We start from the raw sequence: 12,023 nt of genomic DNA, 5'->3' as shown, positions 1-12,023 counted from the left end.
GCCCTCCCTGTCTCCAAGACTATCAGAGCGGTACTGCAAACACGGCTCTTTTTTCCATACCCCGGGCGTGCCAGAAGCCTGCAGCTTGCTCCGCTCTTCAGTTACATATACAACAACTGCAGATTCTCCACTCCGGCTCAGAAGTTTCAGCACCTGCCCTATAAGATCACACCCGGCGTATGAGACGACCCCCGACTTTTGAGAAGATTTTCCTGGGTTAAAAAGTAGTCTTATACGCCAGAAAATACAGTATATTATTGTTGTATTTAATAATCAGGGAGCGATACCATTATACAACTTGAGGATACTAGAAAGTGTTTTCTCCTCTTTTAACACCTAATGAAGAAGGCTGTATTTTCTCTAGTTGTCTTACTTCAAATAGTTTTCAACACTGGACAAGATGCGGTCCATCTCAGCATCCTTCTTCTCATACAATTCCTTGCCCACCCAAGGTAAGGATGACAGGAATGCATACACATACCAGTCACACCGCACCTGTAGCAAACAAAAATGGGAACATTCCATAAAAATAAAAGGAGTTTTTCAGATTTCTTGAAAATATAAGAAAAGATGTGTCAGATGGTATGATGGTAAGAATCTAATATGAAGATCTATTTGATAAAATGCTTCAAGGACAAATTTTCAAAAATGGACAATGGTCAAATTTGCTTATTTCCATAAAATGGTGTTCAAACATTCATACAGTAGCATGTGTCCAGATTTCTACACAAAACCATTCAGGAAAGACAGTGTAATTCAGACAACTTCTCTTTAACTTGCTGATGATCCAAAACACACTTCAGAAATAATACAGCTTGAGACTGCTTTAACTGGCCTATCTCAGTGCTAGGGGAATCCTGGGAAATGTAGTTTATTGTGGCACCAGAGCGCTCTGACAGAGGTGGTTAAATGTCTCACAAAAGTACAGTTACCAAAATTCCCTAGCACTGAATCAGGACAGGCAAAGTGGTCTCAAACCATTACCAAACTGCATTAGATTCATGCCATCTAGTCTTTTTAGGACTAACAATTGGATTTAGGCCATAAGCACTTATTCTGGTACTATTCAAATTTTTCATGATTTTTCTTCTAATAGTTCTTAAGGATGAATTCTCATTTTCCAGAATCACTACAATCTCTGGGTTGGCAAATGCCCCATTTTGCTAGTCATTACCATCAACCATAATGCTTAAGATATCTGATAACCTAACATTTTATGATATTGTTTATTTCACTATACTGCCTCTTGTTTTCTTCCAGTGAGGGTGTTCCCTGAGTAGAACTTCATTTATGCGAACCCTGGAAACAAGGGAAGGCATCATTCAGTTAGCACATCTGCTTTGCAAGCAAAGGTTGCAAGTGGAACTCCTGACATCTTTAGACACAACTGTAAAAGATTTCTGTATGAAACCCTAGAAGGCTGTAGCCAGTTAATGGAGACAAGACTACATGGACAATGGTTAACCTATTCTAAAGACCAGGAATCTACCAAAGGTAAATTTTCACTCTAATTAAGTAAAGATGCTTTGATTTTAATCAGTAGTTTCTTATCCTCACCAGAGAAGAAACTGTTTAAAAAAAAAACACATTCCCACTACTGCACAACTGTATTTTTAAGGCTAATCATTCTCAGTAATAGTTACTTCAGAATTTCTATCTCATCTAGTCTGAGTACTGTATAGCAGCCCCAGTTCCATTAAATAGCATACTATGATTTCTGCTATTGTTTTTCTTCTTAAAATAAAGGGGTGAAAACAATTGTATCAAGGTCCTGCAGTCTTATGGTACAATATGAAAGGCAACTGAGAGCCTTTTCCCCTCAAACTGATCACATGTACAATATGACTGCCACTACTAATTTTTGTGTTGTTATGATTAACTGCTTTCTGTACTTCCACCGTTTTTATGGTCATTAACTGCCTTTGAGTCAACTTTGACTCATGCCAACTCGGTGGATGAGACGTCTCCAAATCCCTCAATCTCCTCAATCTCTCTGCTACGGTCCTGCAGACCCAAGTCCATGTCTTCCCTGATCAAGTCTAACCAACTGGCATGTGGTCTTCCTCTCTACTGCTTTCCACCTTTCTTCACATCACTGTCTTTTCTAATTGTTCATTTTTCCTCATGATGTGGCCAAAGTACGACAGACTCAGTTTACTCATCTTGATGTCCAGAGACAGTTCTGGCTTGATCTGTTCTAAAGCACATTTGTTGTCTTCTTGGCCATCCATGGTATTCTCATTACTCTTCTCCTGTACCATATCTCAAATGAGTTTATTTTCTTTCTATTGGCTTTTTTCACTGTCCAGCTCTAACTACCGTACATGGTGATGGGAAATACAATGGCTTGGACTATCTTCCTTTTAGTGTTTAGAGTTATGTCTTTATACTTTATGATCTTGTCTAGTTTTTCCATAGATGCTGTTCCCATTTCTAGTCTTCTGATTTCTTGCCTGCAATCTTCGTTCTGATCAGTATTGAGTCAAGGTATTTAAATTCGGACTATTTCAAATTTGGGGTGAATTCTTGCAGGTCTCCATGGTCATTAATTTTGTGTTTTTTGTTTGTTTGTTTTATTGTTCAGCATTAAACAAATCTTGGCACTTTCCTCCTTGACCTTCTTAAGTAAATGTTTGAGGTCTTTGTTTCAGCTACTAATATTATATCATCTGCACATCTTAGCCTGTTAAATGTTCCTTGCTCATATCTTCACTCCTCTTGAAACTAACCCTGCAGTACGTACAATGTTTTCTATGTACAGGTTGAATAGAAAGGATGATATGCCTGCAGCCTTGTCTGACCCCTTTGCTGACTGGGAACCATTCTGTTTCTCTGTATTCTGTACTAATGGCAGCCTGTTGTTCTGAGTACAGGACAATCAGGTGTTGTGGCACTCCCATTCCTTAGTGCAGTCGTCCCCAAACTGTGCTCTTTAAGGAATTTTGGATGTCAACTCCGAGAATTCCAGACTATTGGCCAACATGGGTGGGGCTTCTGGGAGCTGAAGTTCAAAAATCTCTTAAAGGGCAGTTTGGAGACCACTGTCTTAGTGCAAACCATAGCTTTTCATGATCTGTGGAGTCAAAGGCTTTGCTGTACTCTATAATAAAGCACATGTAGATTTTCTTATGGGATTTCCTGGTGTGCTCCATTTCCAAAGTATGTTCGCAGAATGATCCCTTGTGCTTCTTCCTTTCCTGAATTCAGCCTGCATCTCAGGGATTTCATGCTCCATATGGTAGGAGTCTTTGCTGAAAAATTTTGAGCATGACTTTGCTTGCATGGGACATTAGTGCAATGGTTCTGTAATTGCTGCAACCTTTTCTGTCTCCTGTTTTATGAATAGCCATATATACTGATCACTTCTAATGTGTGGGCCACTGCTTTGTTTTCCATTTTTGTTGGTAGATTTTAGTTAAAACAAAGCTTGATCTTGTCTCATATAGACCAAAGCATAGTTAAAATAAGTTCCCTTATTTTATATTATTCCCTTACCTTTTCAGAATATTTCAAGAGACTTTGCAAATTAAGTAGGATCATTCTAGTACCTAACACAACAATCAGTCTCCTATGTCAGCTTGCCCTATTTTAGCAGCTTCATATCCCTTATTGGAGGCAACTCAGCCCTATTAGATACGGATGCCCTGCCCTTCTGGAAACATGATAGAAAACTTTTGATTACATTGGGGCATTGCCTTTGGGGAGGAATGGGGAATAGGTACTTTGAGGCCAATTCATTTATGAAACTTACCTGAGGTATGTCTTCTTCCTGAGTCACACCAACAAAATTCTCAAACATGGCTACCATCGAAGGTGCAGCTATTACATGGCAATTCACAAGATCAGAGAGAAAACGGACCTGAGGGAAAGAGGAAATAAATCAGAGTTTAAAAGGGTAAAAAAACAACAACTAATCTCTAATCAAATCCAAGTAAGCAATGGATGCTAGTTTGGGCTCATTTCCCCATAGAACAGATAAGAAACTGCAGGATCTCTCCCCATTTCAGAGACCTACTTAGTTCAGAGTTTCTTCAGGACTATGGTTTGAGGTAAACTGGCTATTGAAGGCACTTTCCTTTAAAGCTAGTTTCTCACTTCATCCAACCCCCACCCCCCCACCCTCCCTGGACTGCATACTTGTATCTTTTTTTAAAGGTCAAGATACAATGGGCCCTCATTATTTGCTGGGGTTTGGTTCCAGGACCCTTCCCCCATGGATATCAAAATCTGTGGATGTTGAATTCCCATTAAATACAGTGGCATAGTAAAATGGTGTCCCTTCTATAAAATAGCAAAATCAAGGTTTGTTTTTTGGGAATTTATATTTTTATGAATGTTTCAAGCTGTGTATGGTTGAATCCATTGATAAAGAATCTGTTGGTACAACCGGCTTTGTACAGGTTAGAATGAAATTACAAGCAATAGGCAAATGGAAAAAGTTTGGGTAAGTGCATAAAAAGATCAGATGAGATTTAGTTTTCTACAATAAACACTCATGATAAATCATGAAGATGCACTAGAAACCAAAGGATGTCAAATAACTATAAGAAGACTGGAAAACAACTTACTAAATATACAGCCTCATTATACATGTTGACTTTCAAGCATTCTTTGAGCTGACGTATCATGGCTTCTACAAACTCTCCACCAAAATTGTAGTTGCTGGCATTCAGCAAGCCGACTAATGTTGTATAAACTGTCAGTTTTTCTGGTAACAAGCGTGCACTATTTTTTATTAGAGAAAAAAACAAGATGTTAGTACAATGGCTGAGATATGAATATTTACCCATATGCACATCATATTCAAACATTAGGTAGGATGTGCATGTACTTTCACCTCAAGTACTGTTGTATTGATAGTAAAGTGAGAATCAGCTCTACTGTAACCATGTGTTACTTCTGAAATTTCCACTGAAAATTTAAAGTAAAGTAGATATAATTATGCAACATGTAGACTATGATAATAATTTTCCATTCTGCAATTTTCTATTCCACTAACCCTAGTTAGTTTAGCTTGAGTAAAGAGACAGAGCATCTCTGCACAACAAGAAACTGGATGAAAGGAAAAGAGGGTCATAAATGAAGCAAGGTTGTGACACTTTCCAAGAACATTCATGGCTATCTCCTCATAACATGAGACTGTAAAGCATGTTTTAGTTTATCATTGCAGTGATTCCTATATGGCCATATAATCAGCAATTGCACTCTGAAAAGCATGTGTCCAAAATGCAGTGGCCTGGACCAAGAGCAGTTCTATCACACTGTTCTTCTTCGCACCCATAACCCAAATAAATAACCTCAAAAGACCAGGAAAGCTGTACACTGTGTAATTTTAATAATATCTATGTGCTCCCCCTCTACTTCTGACTATCAATCTTATGCATATTCCATATCAATCTCTGCTGCCTCAAATAGAGTGTCATTTTACTCAGTTTGCTAATTTCCACATTACATTTTTGTCCAACTTCAATATCTAACTAAAGAAAATCCTTGTTAGAATGCAGAAATGTAGGTAATACATTATCACCTGGATTAATAAATCTTTTGCATACATACACTGTACAAAGGATTCTTAGTATCTTGCTTTTATAGTTTGGTAGATCTGCCTCCAAGACTCCAGCAAGGCATTCCAAGTTACTCTCCAAAGAGGAAACGCTCTAACATACAAAAAGAAAAAAGAAATGTATAATCTTCTCATGTGACATCACCAAAATGTTTCTCAGTAAAATACAAAACCCTTTCAATATTGTGTAAAACACAAAACCCCTTCGATATAGTGTATTAGTGTAAAAGAAGATAACTGACTGTAATCCAGCAGTGCTTTCAGCCAGATGGCTCTTAGCATAGTAAATCAATAGTAAAGTGAGAATCAGCTCTATCTGTACTGAAGTGTTAATTCTCTTCAGCAATTTAATCTTTCTTTAATAGAATTCCTGTAGCTAGAGAAAAGATGGAAGAAGGTGCAAGAGAATATGTGAGGAAAGACAATGTGATCTGAGATCTCCATGAATAAATCAGCATAACTGGAGGAGAAAAGGCTCACTGGGAACCATCCCCAGGCAGTCTGGAACGTGTTTTAGGGAGAGGCTAAATTTCCTGATTACCAAGCACTGAGAAATGTACATTAAACTGAACTTCAATCATGCAGTAAGTTCCAGATTCAGACCCAAGAGATGAGCAGAAGGACACAGCATTAGGCAACTTCCTCCTCATTCCTACACAAATACTTTCCATCCTTAAATATGCACTGCAGCTATGTTAATATGATTAATGCCAGAGAACAACTTTTATTGAGGGTTCAAAACCTGAAGTCATTCACAATCTTAATCTGAGTTCCTCTATAGTAACACTAACAGTAAGTGCTGAAAGGACTGTAGCTACACTGAAAATAGGAAGCTATCAATATACTCGACTTGGAAAGTTACAGAAGTACAATCTTTAATAAAAAGAAAATAATTTGTAAGGCAGGGGCGGGCAAAGATCAAGCGGTGCAGACTTGCCCCGAAAAAGCTTTCTAAGGCCCATGAAATCATCAGAATGGATAACTGATGGACAATATAGGAAGAAATAGGCTGCTATTTTCTTTTTCAGTTCAGAAACATATTTCTGACAGTAAAGGCTGTTCGATAGTGGAACACACTCCCTCGGAGTGTAGTGGAATCTCCTCCCTTGAGGTCTTTAAGCAGAGGCTGGATGGCCACCTCTTGGAGATGCTTTGATTGAGAGTTCCTGCATGGCAGGGGGTTGGATTGGATGGCCCTTGTGGTCTCTTCCAACTCTATGATTCTATGGCCTGTTACAGACTGCCAAAATAAAGCTGCTTCAGGTCTCTTTGGAGGTATGCTCTTTAAATGATGCATGGGTCCTAAGAGTCCGGAGGTCGCACCAAAGCCACACTCCATTCCTAAGGACTGGAGTGCAGCTTTGGTGCAGCTTCTGGATTCTTAGGACCCATGCATCATTTAAATAGCATACCTCCAAAGAGACCCGAAGCAGCTTTATTTTGGCAGTCTGTAACAGGCCTATGATTCTAATATACTGGAACAAGAGTGAAAGTTTGTCCCACAGAACAGAACCCTATATTTGTTAACTCTGACAACTGCATACACACACACACACAAGAAATTTCAGTATTAAAGTGTTAGTCCATCATACCTTTTCTCCTACTCCACATATTAAAGATTCCAGACGCTCTTCAATATTTAGTGTTTCAGATGTCCTTCTTCTCTTGTGTGGCTGCCTCCCTTTTTCAATGAGATAAAGCAAATAATAAATCAGGTCACACAGTTTTTCATGTTCTCAGATAAAATCTTGAACACTAATACAGAAGCTGTTCAAGACACAGTGATAACTAAGTCGTAAAGCACCCCATTTAAAAAATGTGCACATCAAATTCCAGCAATTCATAACAGAATATCATATTGCATTGATACAATGAACCCTATGCATTCACTAGGACAACTATTTTATTCATAGCACCCTTAAGCTTCTGCAACAATTCTGAAGCTATCACTTATATATTTGTCTAGTAAAAAGACACAAGAGTAAATCCTTTGTTAAAAATTGAAAAAAACATTTCCACTATTATAGGCTACTATCGCTTAAAATACAAGAGAAAGCATAGCAAAATTGTATTGCTTATAAAAATGACATTTATTGCCACAGTAATACAAACCAGCATCATGTTACAAGATCAATTTGTAATTCCAAAACAGAGCCAAGAAAAAAAAAATTCACAGGTAAAGGGAATTACAAAGTAATGGAAGCAGATTTATGTAGCCCTTTTACTCCATTAAGATACATATGTTTGAGAATCAACACAACAATGGCACACCACACACATACACACAATATACCATGTACAATATAAAAACTGCATGGCTATATAATAATTTCTTCCTAATTTTGGAGAATAATATTGGTGCATTTTAGTCTTGCTTGTAGGGAAGGCAATCCTTCAATAGTTTGGTGAAATTCTGAGCAGTGGTTCAATAGTTATTATGTTTTCCCTGCTCTATTAAAGCCTATTGCAGCAACTGCTTGCAAACGTACCTTGTACATGCTCACCTGCATTCAGAAACTAGAATGAAGCCAATATGTCAATGTTTTCAGAGGGATTCTGTGTTGTGTAGTGTAGGTTAAGTTAGTGAATTCCACGTGTGTTGCCATTTCCTTAAGTTCTGGAATGTGACCTCATGAGGTCACTATTCGTTCATACACAGATTTTGTTACCACCAAAAACTCAGGCTCTTTTTGGTATTAAAAAGCCAGATAAAGAACCATAATATTCTTATGTCAACCACTGCTTCCAAATTTGGTATCTAAAAAAGGGAACTGCTAATCGCTCTAAAATTGCCCTACATTTGATAAACTCCTATAACTTATGTGGTCTACAGATTATTCTCCAGAAGTCTTCCCCACATTCATCTATCCACCATGCTCCCACATATAATCTTGAATATAGCAGCAGGTAACATCCCTTCTCTGGTTTGCTTCCTCCTAGCAAACCAAAGATAAGAACCCAGGGCTTGTTCTTTGCCCACTTCTGGAAGCCTAGCTGTTAATGGCTTTTCAAGCCACAGGCTAACATCCAAAACAACCTTTCAGAAAAAGTACACAAATTTATTTTTCCCCACACTTGCTGCAACTTCTCTGGGACAACCAAAATTGCATCACTTGGAATTTATGGTCTGGCAACTAGATGCTCACTGTTTATCAATGATATTGCCTTTAAACATGATTGGCCATCTTCACTACAAACTACGGTATTACAATTTCTCTCTCTCTTCATCAAAGGGATAAAGGAACTGATGACAGACACCATACATCCTGAGCAACTTCTGAAGAGGCACAGGCTGCACACCCCTCCCTTATTTATTTATATGTTTATAGAAGATTTATACTCTCAGAGCAGTTTATAGATTGTTAATTTTTCCTTGCCTGCAGGTTTACAATCTAAAAAGACATGATACAATAAACAGAAGGGAATGGCAGTGGGTAAGGGGATCAAGTCCAGCAGACACTGCCAGGTCTTCTCTCCCTCCAAGGCCAGGGTGGGAGCAGTTAAGATGGAGGGAGGGCCTCTGCCTCTGGGACTTATGAGATGTGGCAGCAATCAGGATCCTCCAACATCTGGTCAAGATGCAGCCAAGAGGTTCCTCAACCTGTGGGGACATGCCTCTACTGTTGTTTCCAACAAGTGTTTAGCTATTTAAATTTCCACTCCACACTGCTTCTGTGCATCCCTCTTGGAAAATGGCATTTGTGTGTGTGTGTGTGTGTGTGTTGGTACAGAAGGGTGAGAGCTGACCCATGCCTCTCCATTTCTGATTCCCAAAATAGACAGCACTGAGTCACTCAGGCCAGCACTTTGAGGAGTTGCATATGGTCACTACTGAACCCTGGTCAAAGATGTACATCCTGGCCCATGTTTGGTACCCCACGTCTTACTAGAAACAGATTCACAGCGAGAGGCACTGAGAGGTTGGGCACAACTGAGTGATTTTCACACAAAAGGTCCCACTCCCAAAAAGGATTGTCATTTCCACTCAAGACGAACAACCAAGGTAGGAACTCTTTGTTGTCGTTGTCAGTTGCCTTTGAGTCAACGTTGACCCATGGCGATCCCATGAATGAGAGGCCTCCAAGTCATCCTCTCCTCAACCGCACTGCTCAGCTCCTGCAGATTCGTGGTTGTATTTTTCTTGATAAGAGTCAATCGTTCTGGAATATGGGGCCTGTACAGACAGGCCAAAACAAAGCTGCTTCGGGTAAGCCGTTTAAATGTCACATGTAACTTATGAGTCGGGAAGCCGTGCCAAAGCCACACTCCAATCCTTAGGACCGAAGCGTGGTACTGGCACGGCTTATGGCCTCTTATCATTTAAACAGCATACCTCCAAAGTGACCCGAAGCAGCTTTATTTTGGCCTATCTGTATGGGCTTACGGGCTTCCTCTTTTCTTACTGCCCTCAACTTTACCAAGCATTACAGTCTTTTCTAGCGAGTCCTTTCTTCTCGTGGTGTGACCAAAATACAACAACCTCAGTTTAGTCATGTTTGCTTCTAGGGATACTCTGAAGCCTGATTTTCTCAAGGACCTATCCACTGGCCTTTTTAATGGTCCATATTACTCCCAGATCTCTTCTCCAGCAGCACATCTCAAGCGAGTTGGTTTCTCTTCCTATCCACTTTCTTCACTGTCCAACTCTTACAATGAGAAATACAATGGCCTGTTACAGACTGCCAAAATAAAGCTGCTTCGGGTCTCTTTGGAGGTATGCTGTTTAAATGATGCATGGGTCCTAAGAATCCAGAAGCTGCACCAAAGCTGCACTCCAGTGCTTAGGAATGGAGTGTGCCTTTGGCACGACCTCCGGACTCTTAGGACCCATGCATCATTTAAATAGCATACCTCCAAAGAGACCCAAAGCAGCTTTATTTTGGCAGTCTGTAACAGGCCAATGGCTTCTACAATTCTAACATTGCTGTTCAGCTATATATCTTTAGACTTGAGGATCTTGTCTGGTTCCTTTGCAGCTGCCCTTCCAAGTCCTAGCCTTCTGCTGGTTTCTTGACTGCTGTCTCTGCTCTGATTGAGTCCAAGTATGGAGCGAAGACACACATGCGAGCGCAGAAGTTAAACTTGTCAAAGGGTTGTCCTACCTTGGATCAATCCTTGACCAGAATGGAGACTGCAGCTGAGAAATCAGAATGGGAAGAGCAGCTATGCTAGAACTAGGAAAGACCTCAAAGTGTAAAGATACACAACGGAGCTCGCAAGTTAAGAGTTGTTTGAGCCACTTATTCTTCATCGCCATGTTCGGATCCAAGAGCCGGGCAGTGAAAAAGGCCAGTGGAAGTAAAGCAAAGGTATTTGCGATGTGGTTCTGGGGAAGAGTGCTGAGGATCCCATGGATGGCCACAAGGACAACGCAATGAACAGATGGAGCCAGATATCTCCTTGGAAGCCAAGACGCTGAGGTTGCGGATGAGGATGGCTGCGTCGTGAGAAGGCGAGACTGGCTGCAAAAGACAACAATGCCATGAAAGGTGGAGGGAAGCAGGGAGAGAGGGAGACTCCATCTTAGGGAGGCCATGGGCCTGGATTTAAGGATCTAAGCAGAGCTGCGGAGGTGGGCTCTCCTTCACGGGGTCTGACTTGAGGGCAGTTAACAACAACAACAACAACAACAACAGGCACCAAAGATACACAAAGGCACAGGAATTGGGGGAGGGGTGGGTCCTGCTGTCAGTGCTGTGCCTGCAGGTGGACACGTGTACGACGTGTGAATGGGGCGAGGGAGGCACGTGAAGGAGAAGCGGCCCCAAGGGAGCCTCCCTCTCACTCACCGTCGTTGTCGTCGCTGTGCCTCCTCCGCGACATGGTTCCCCTTCAGGCTCCTCGACTAAGAGGAAGAAGCGGGAGCGAGCGAGCGGGCGCGCGCGCGGAGGGAGGGGATAGAACGTTGGCGAGGTAGCAAGAACGCGCTTGCGGCGGGTAATAAGAGGGAAGGAGCGCGCGCCCAACTGCCGCTTCCCTCGCGCGCCGGGCTCCAGAACTCCTCCGGCGACGCTTCAAACCGCCCACGGCGAGAGAGACACAGACCAGACAGAGCGCGCGCTAGACGGAGCGCTGTTCTGACTGCGCATGCGCTCGCCCTCACGGCCCGCCTGACAGACTTCTTTCCATCCAGCTCTTTGCAAGGCTACTTCCGGCCGAGCCGGAGCGCTGTTGCGACTGAGCATGCGCTCGCCCTCACGGCCCGCCTGACAGACTTCTTTCCTTCAAGGCTACTTCCGGTCGAGCCGGAGCGCTATTGCGACTGCGCATGCGCTCGCCCTCACGGCCTGGCAGGCTTCTTTCCTTCCAGCTCTTTGCAAGGCTACTTCCGGCCGAGCCGGAGCGCTGTTGTGACTGCGCATGCGCTCGCCCTCACGGCCCACCTGACAGACTTCTTTCCTTCAAGCTCTTTGCAAGGCTACTTCCGGCCGAGCCGGAGCGCTGTTGCGACTGCGCATGC

General features: G+C 41.7%; 1 protein-coding gene across 2 annotated transcripts in view; it reads right to left on the bottom strand.

The window, feature by feature from the left end:
• LOC149323327 (nuclear cap-binding protein subunit 1) overlaps window positions 1–11,711 on the bottom strand; it is a 33,761-nt gene extending 22,050 nt beyond the window's left edge. Inside the window, exons 1-6 of one of the 2 annotated variants that reach the window (XM_089488772.1) lie at window positions 11,353–11,711; window positions 7,156–7,244; window positions 5,557–5,657; window positions 4,569–4,725; window positions 3,752–3,859; window positions 374–495 (exon numbers count right to left, since the gene is read on the bottom strand). In XM_089488772.1, the coding sequence (XP_089344898.1) occupies window positions 374–495; window positions 3,752–3,859; window positions 4,569–4,725; window positions 5,557–5,657; window positions 7,156–7,244; window positions 11,353–11,386 (611 nt within the window). In that variant the 5' untranslated portion in view covers window positions 11,387–11,711. Of the gene's footprint in view, window positions 1–373; window positions 496–3,751; window positions 3,860–4,568; window positions 4,726–5,527; window positions 5,658–7,155; window positions 7,245–11,352 lie in introns of those variants that run through there. The other variant, XM_089488773.1, reaches the window with a different exon arrangement.
• Between the last annotated feature and the right edge of the window lie 312 nt (window positions 11,712–12,023).

Source organism: Sceloporus occidentalis, unplaced genomic scaffold (assembly GCF_023333645.1).
Source record: "Sceloporus occidentalis isolate IW3139 unplaced genomic scaffold, rSceOcc1.0.p SCAF_1, whole genome shotgun sequence".
NCBI lineage: Eukaryota > Metazoa > Chordata > Lepidosauria > Squamata > Phrynosomatidae > Sceloporus > Sceloporus occidentalis.
The sequence above is the reverse complement of the archived record's forward strand: the minus strand, read 5'-3'. Positions and strand labels throughout refer to the sequence as shown.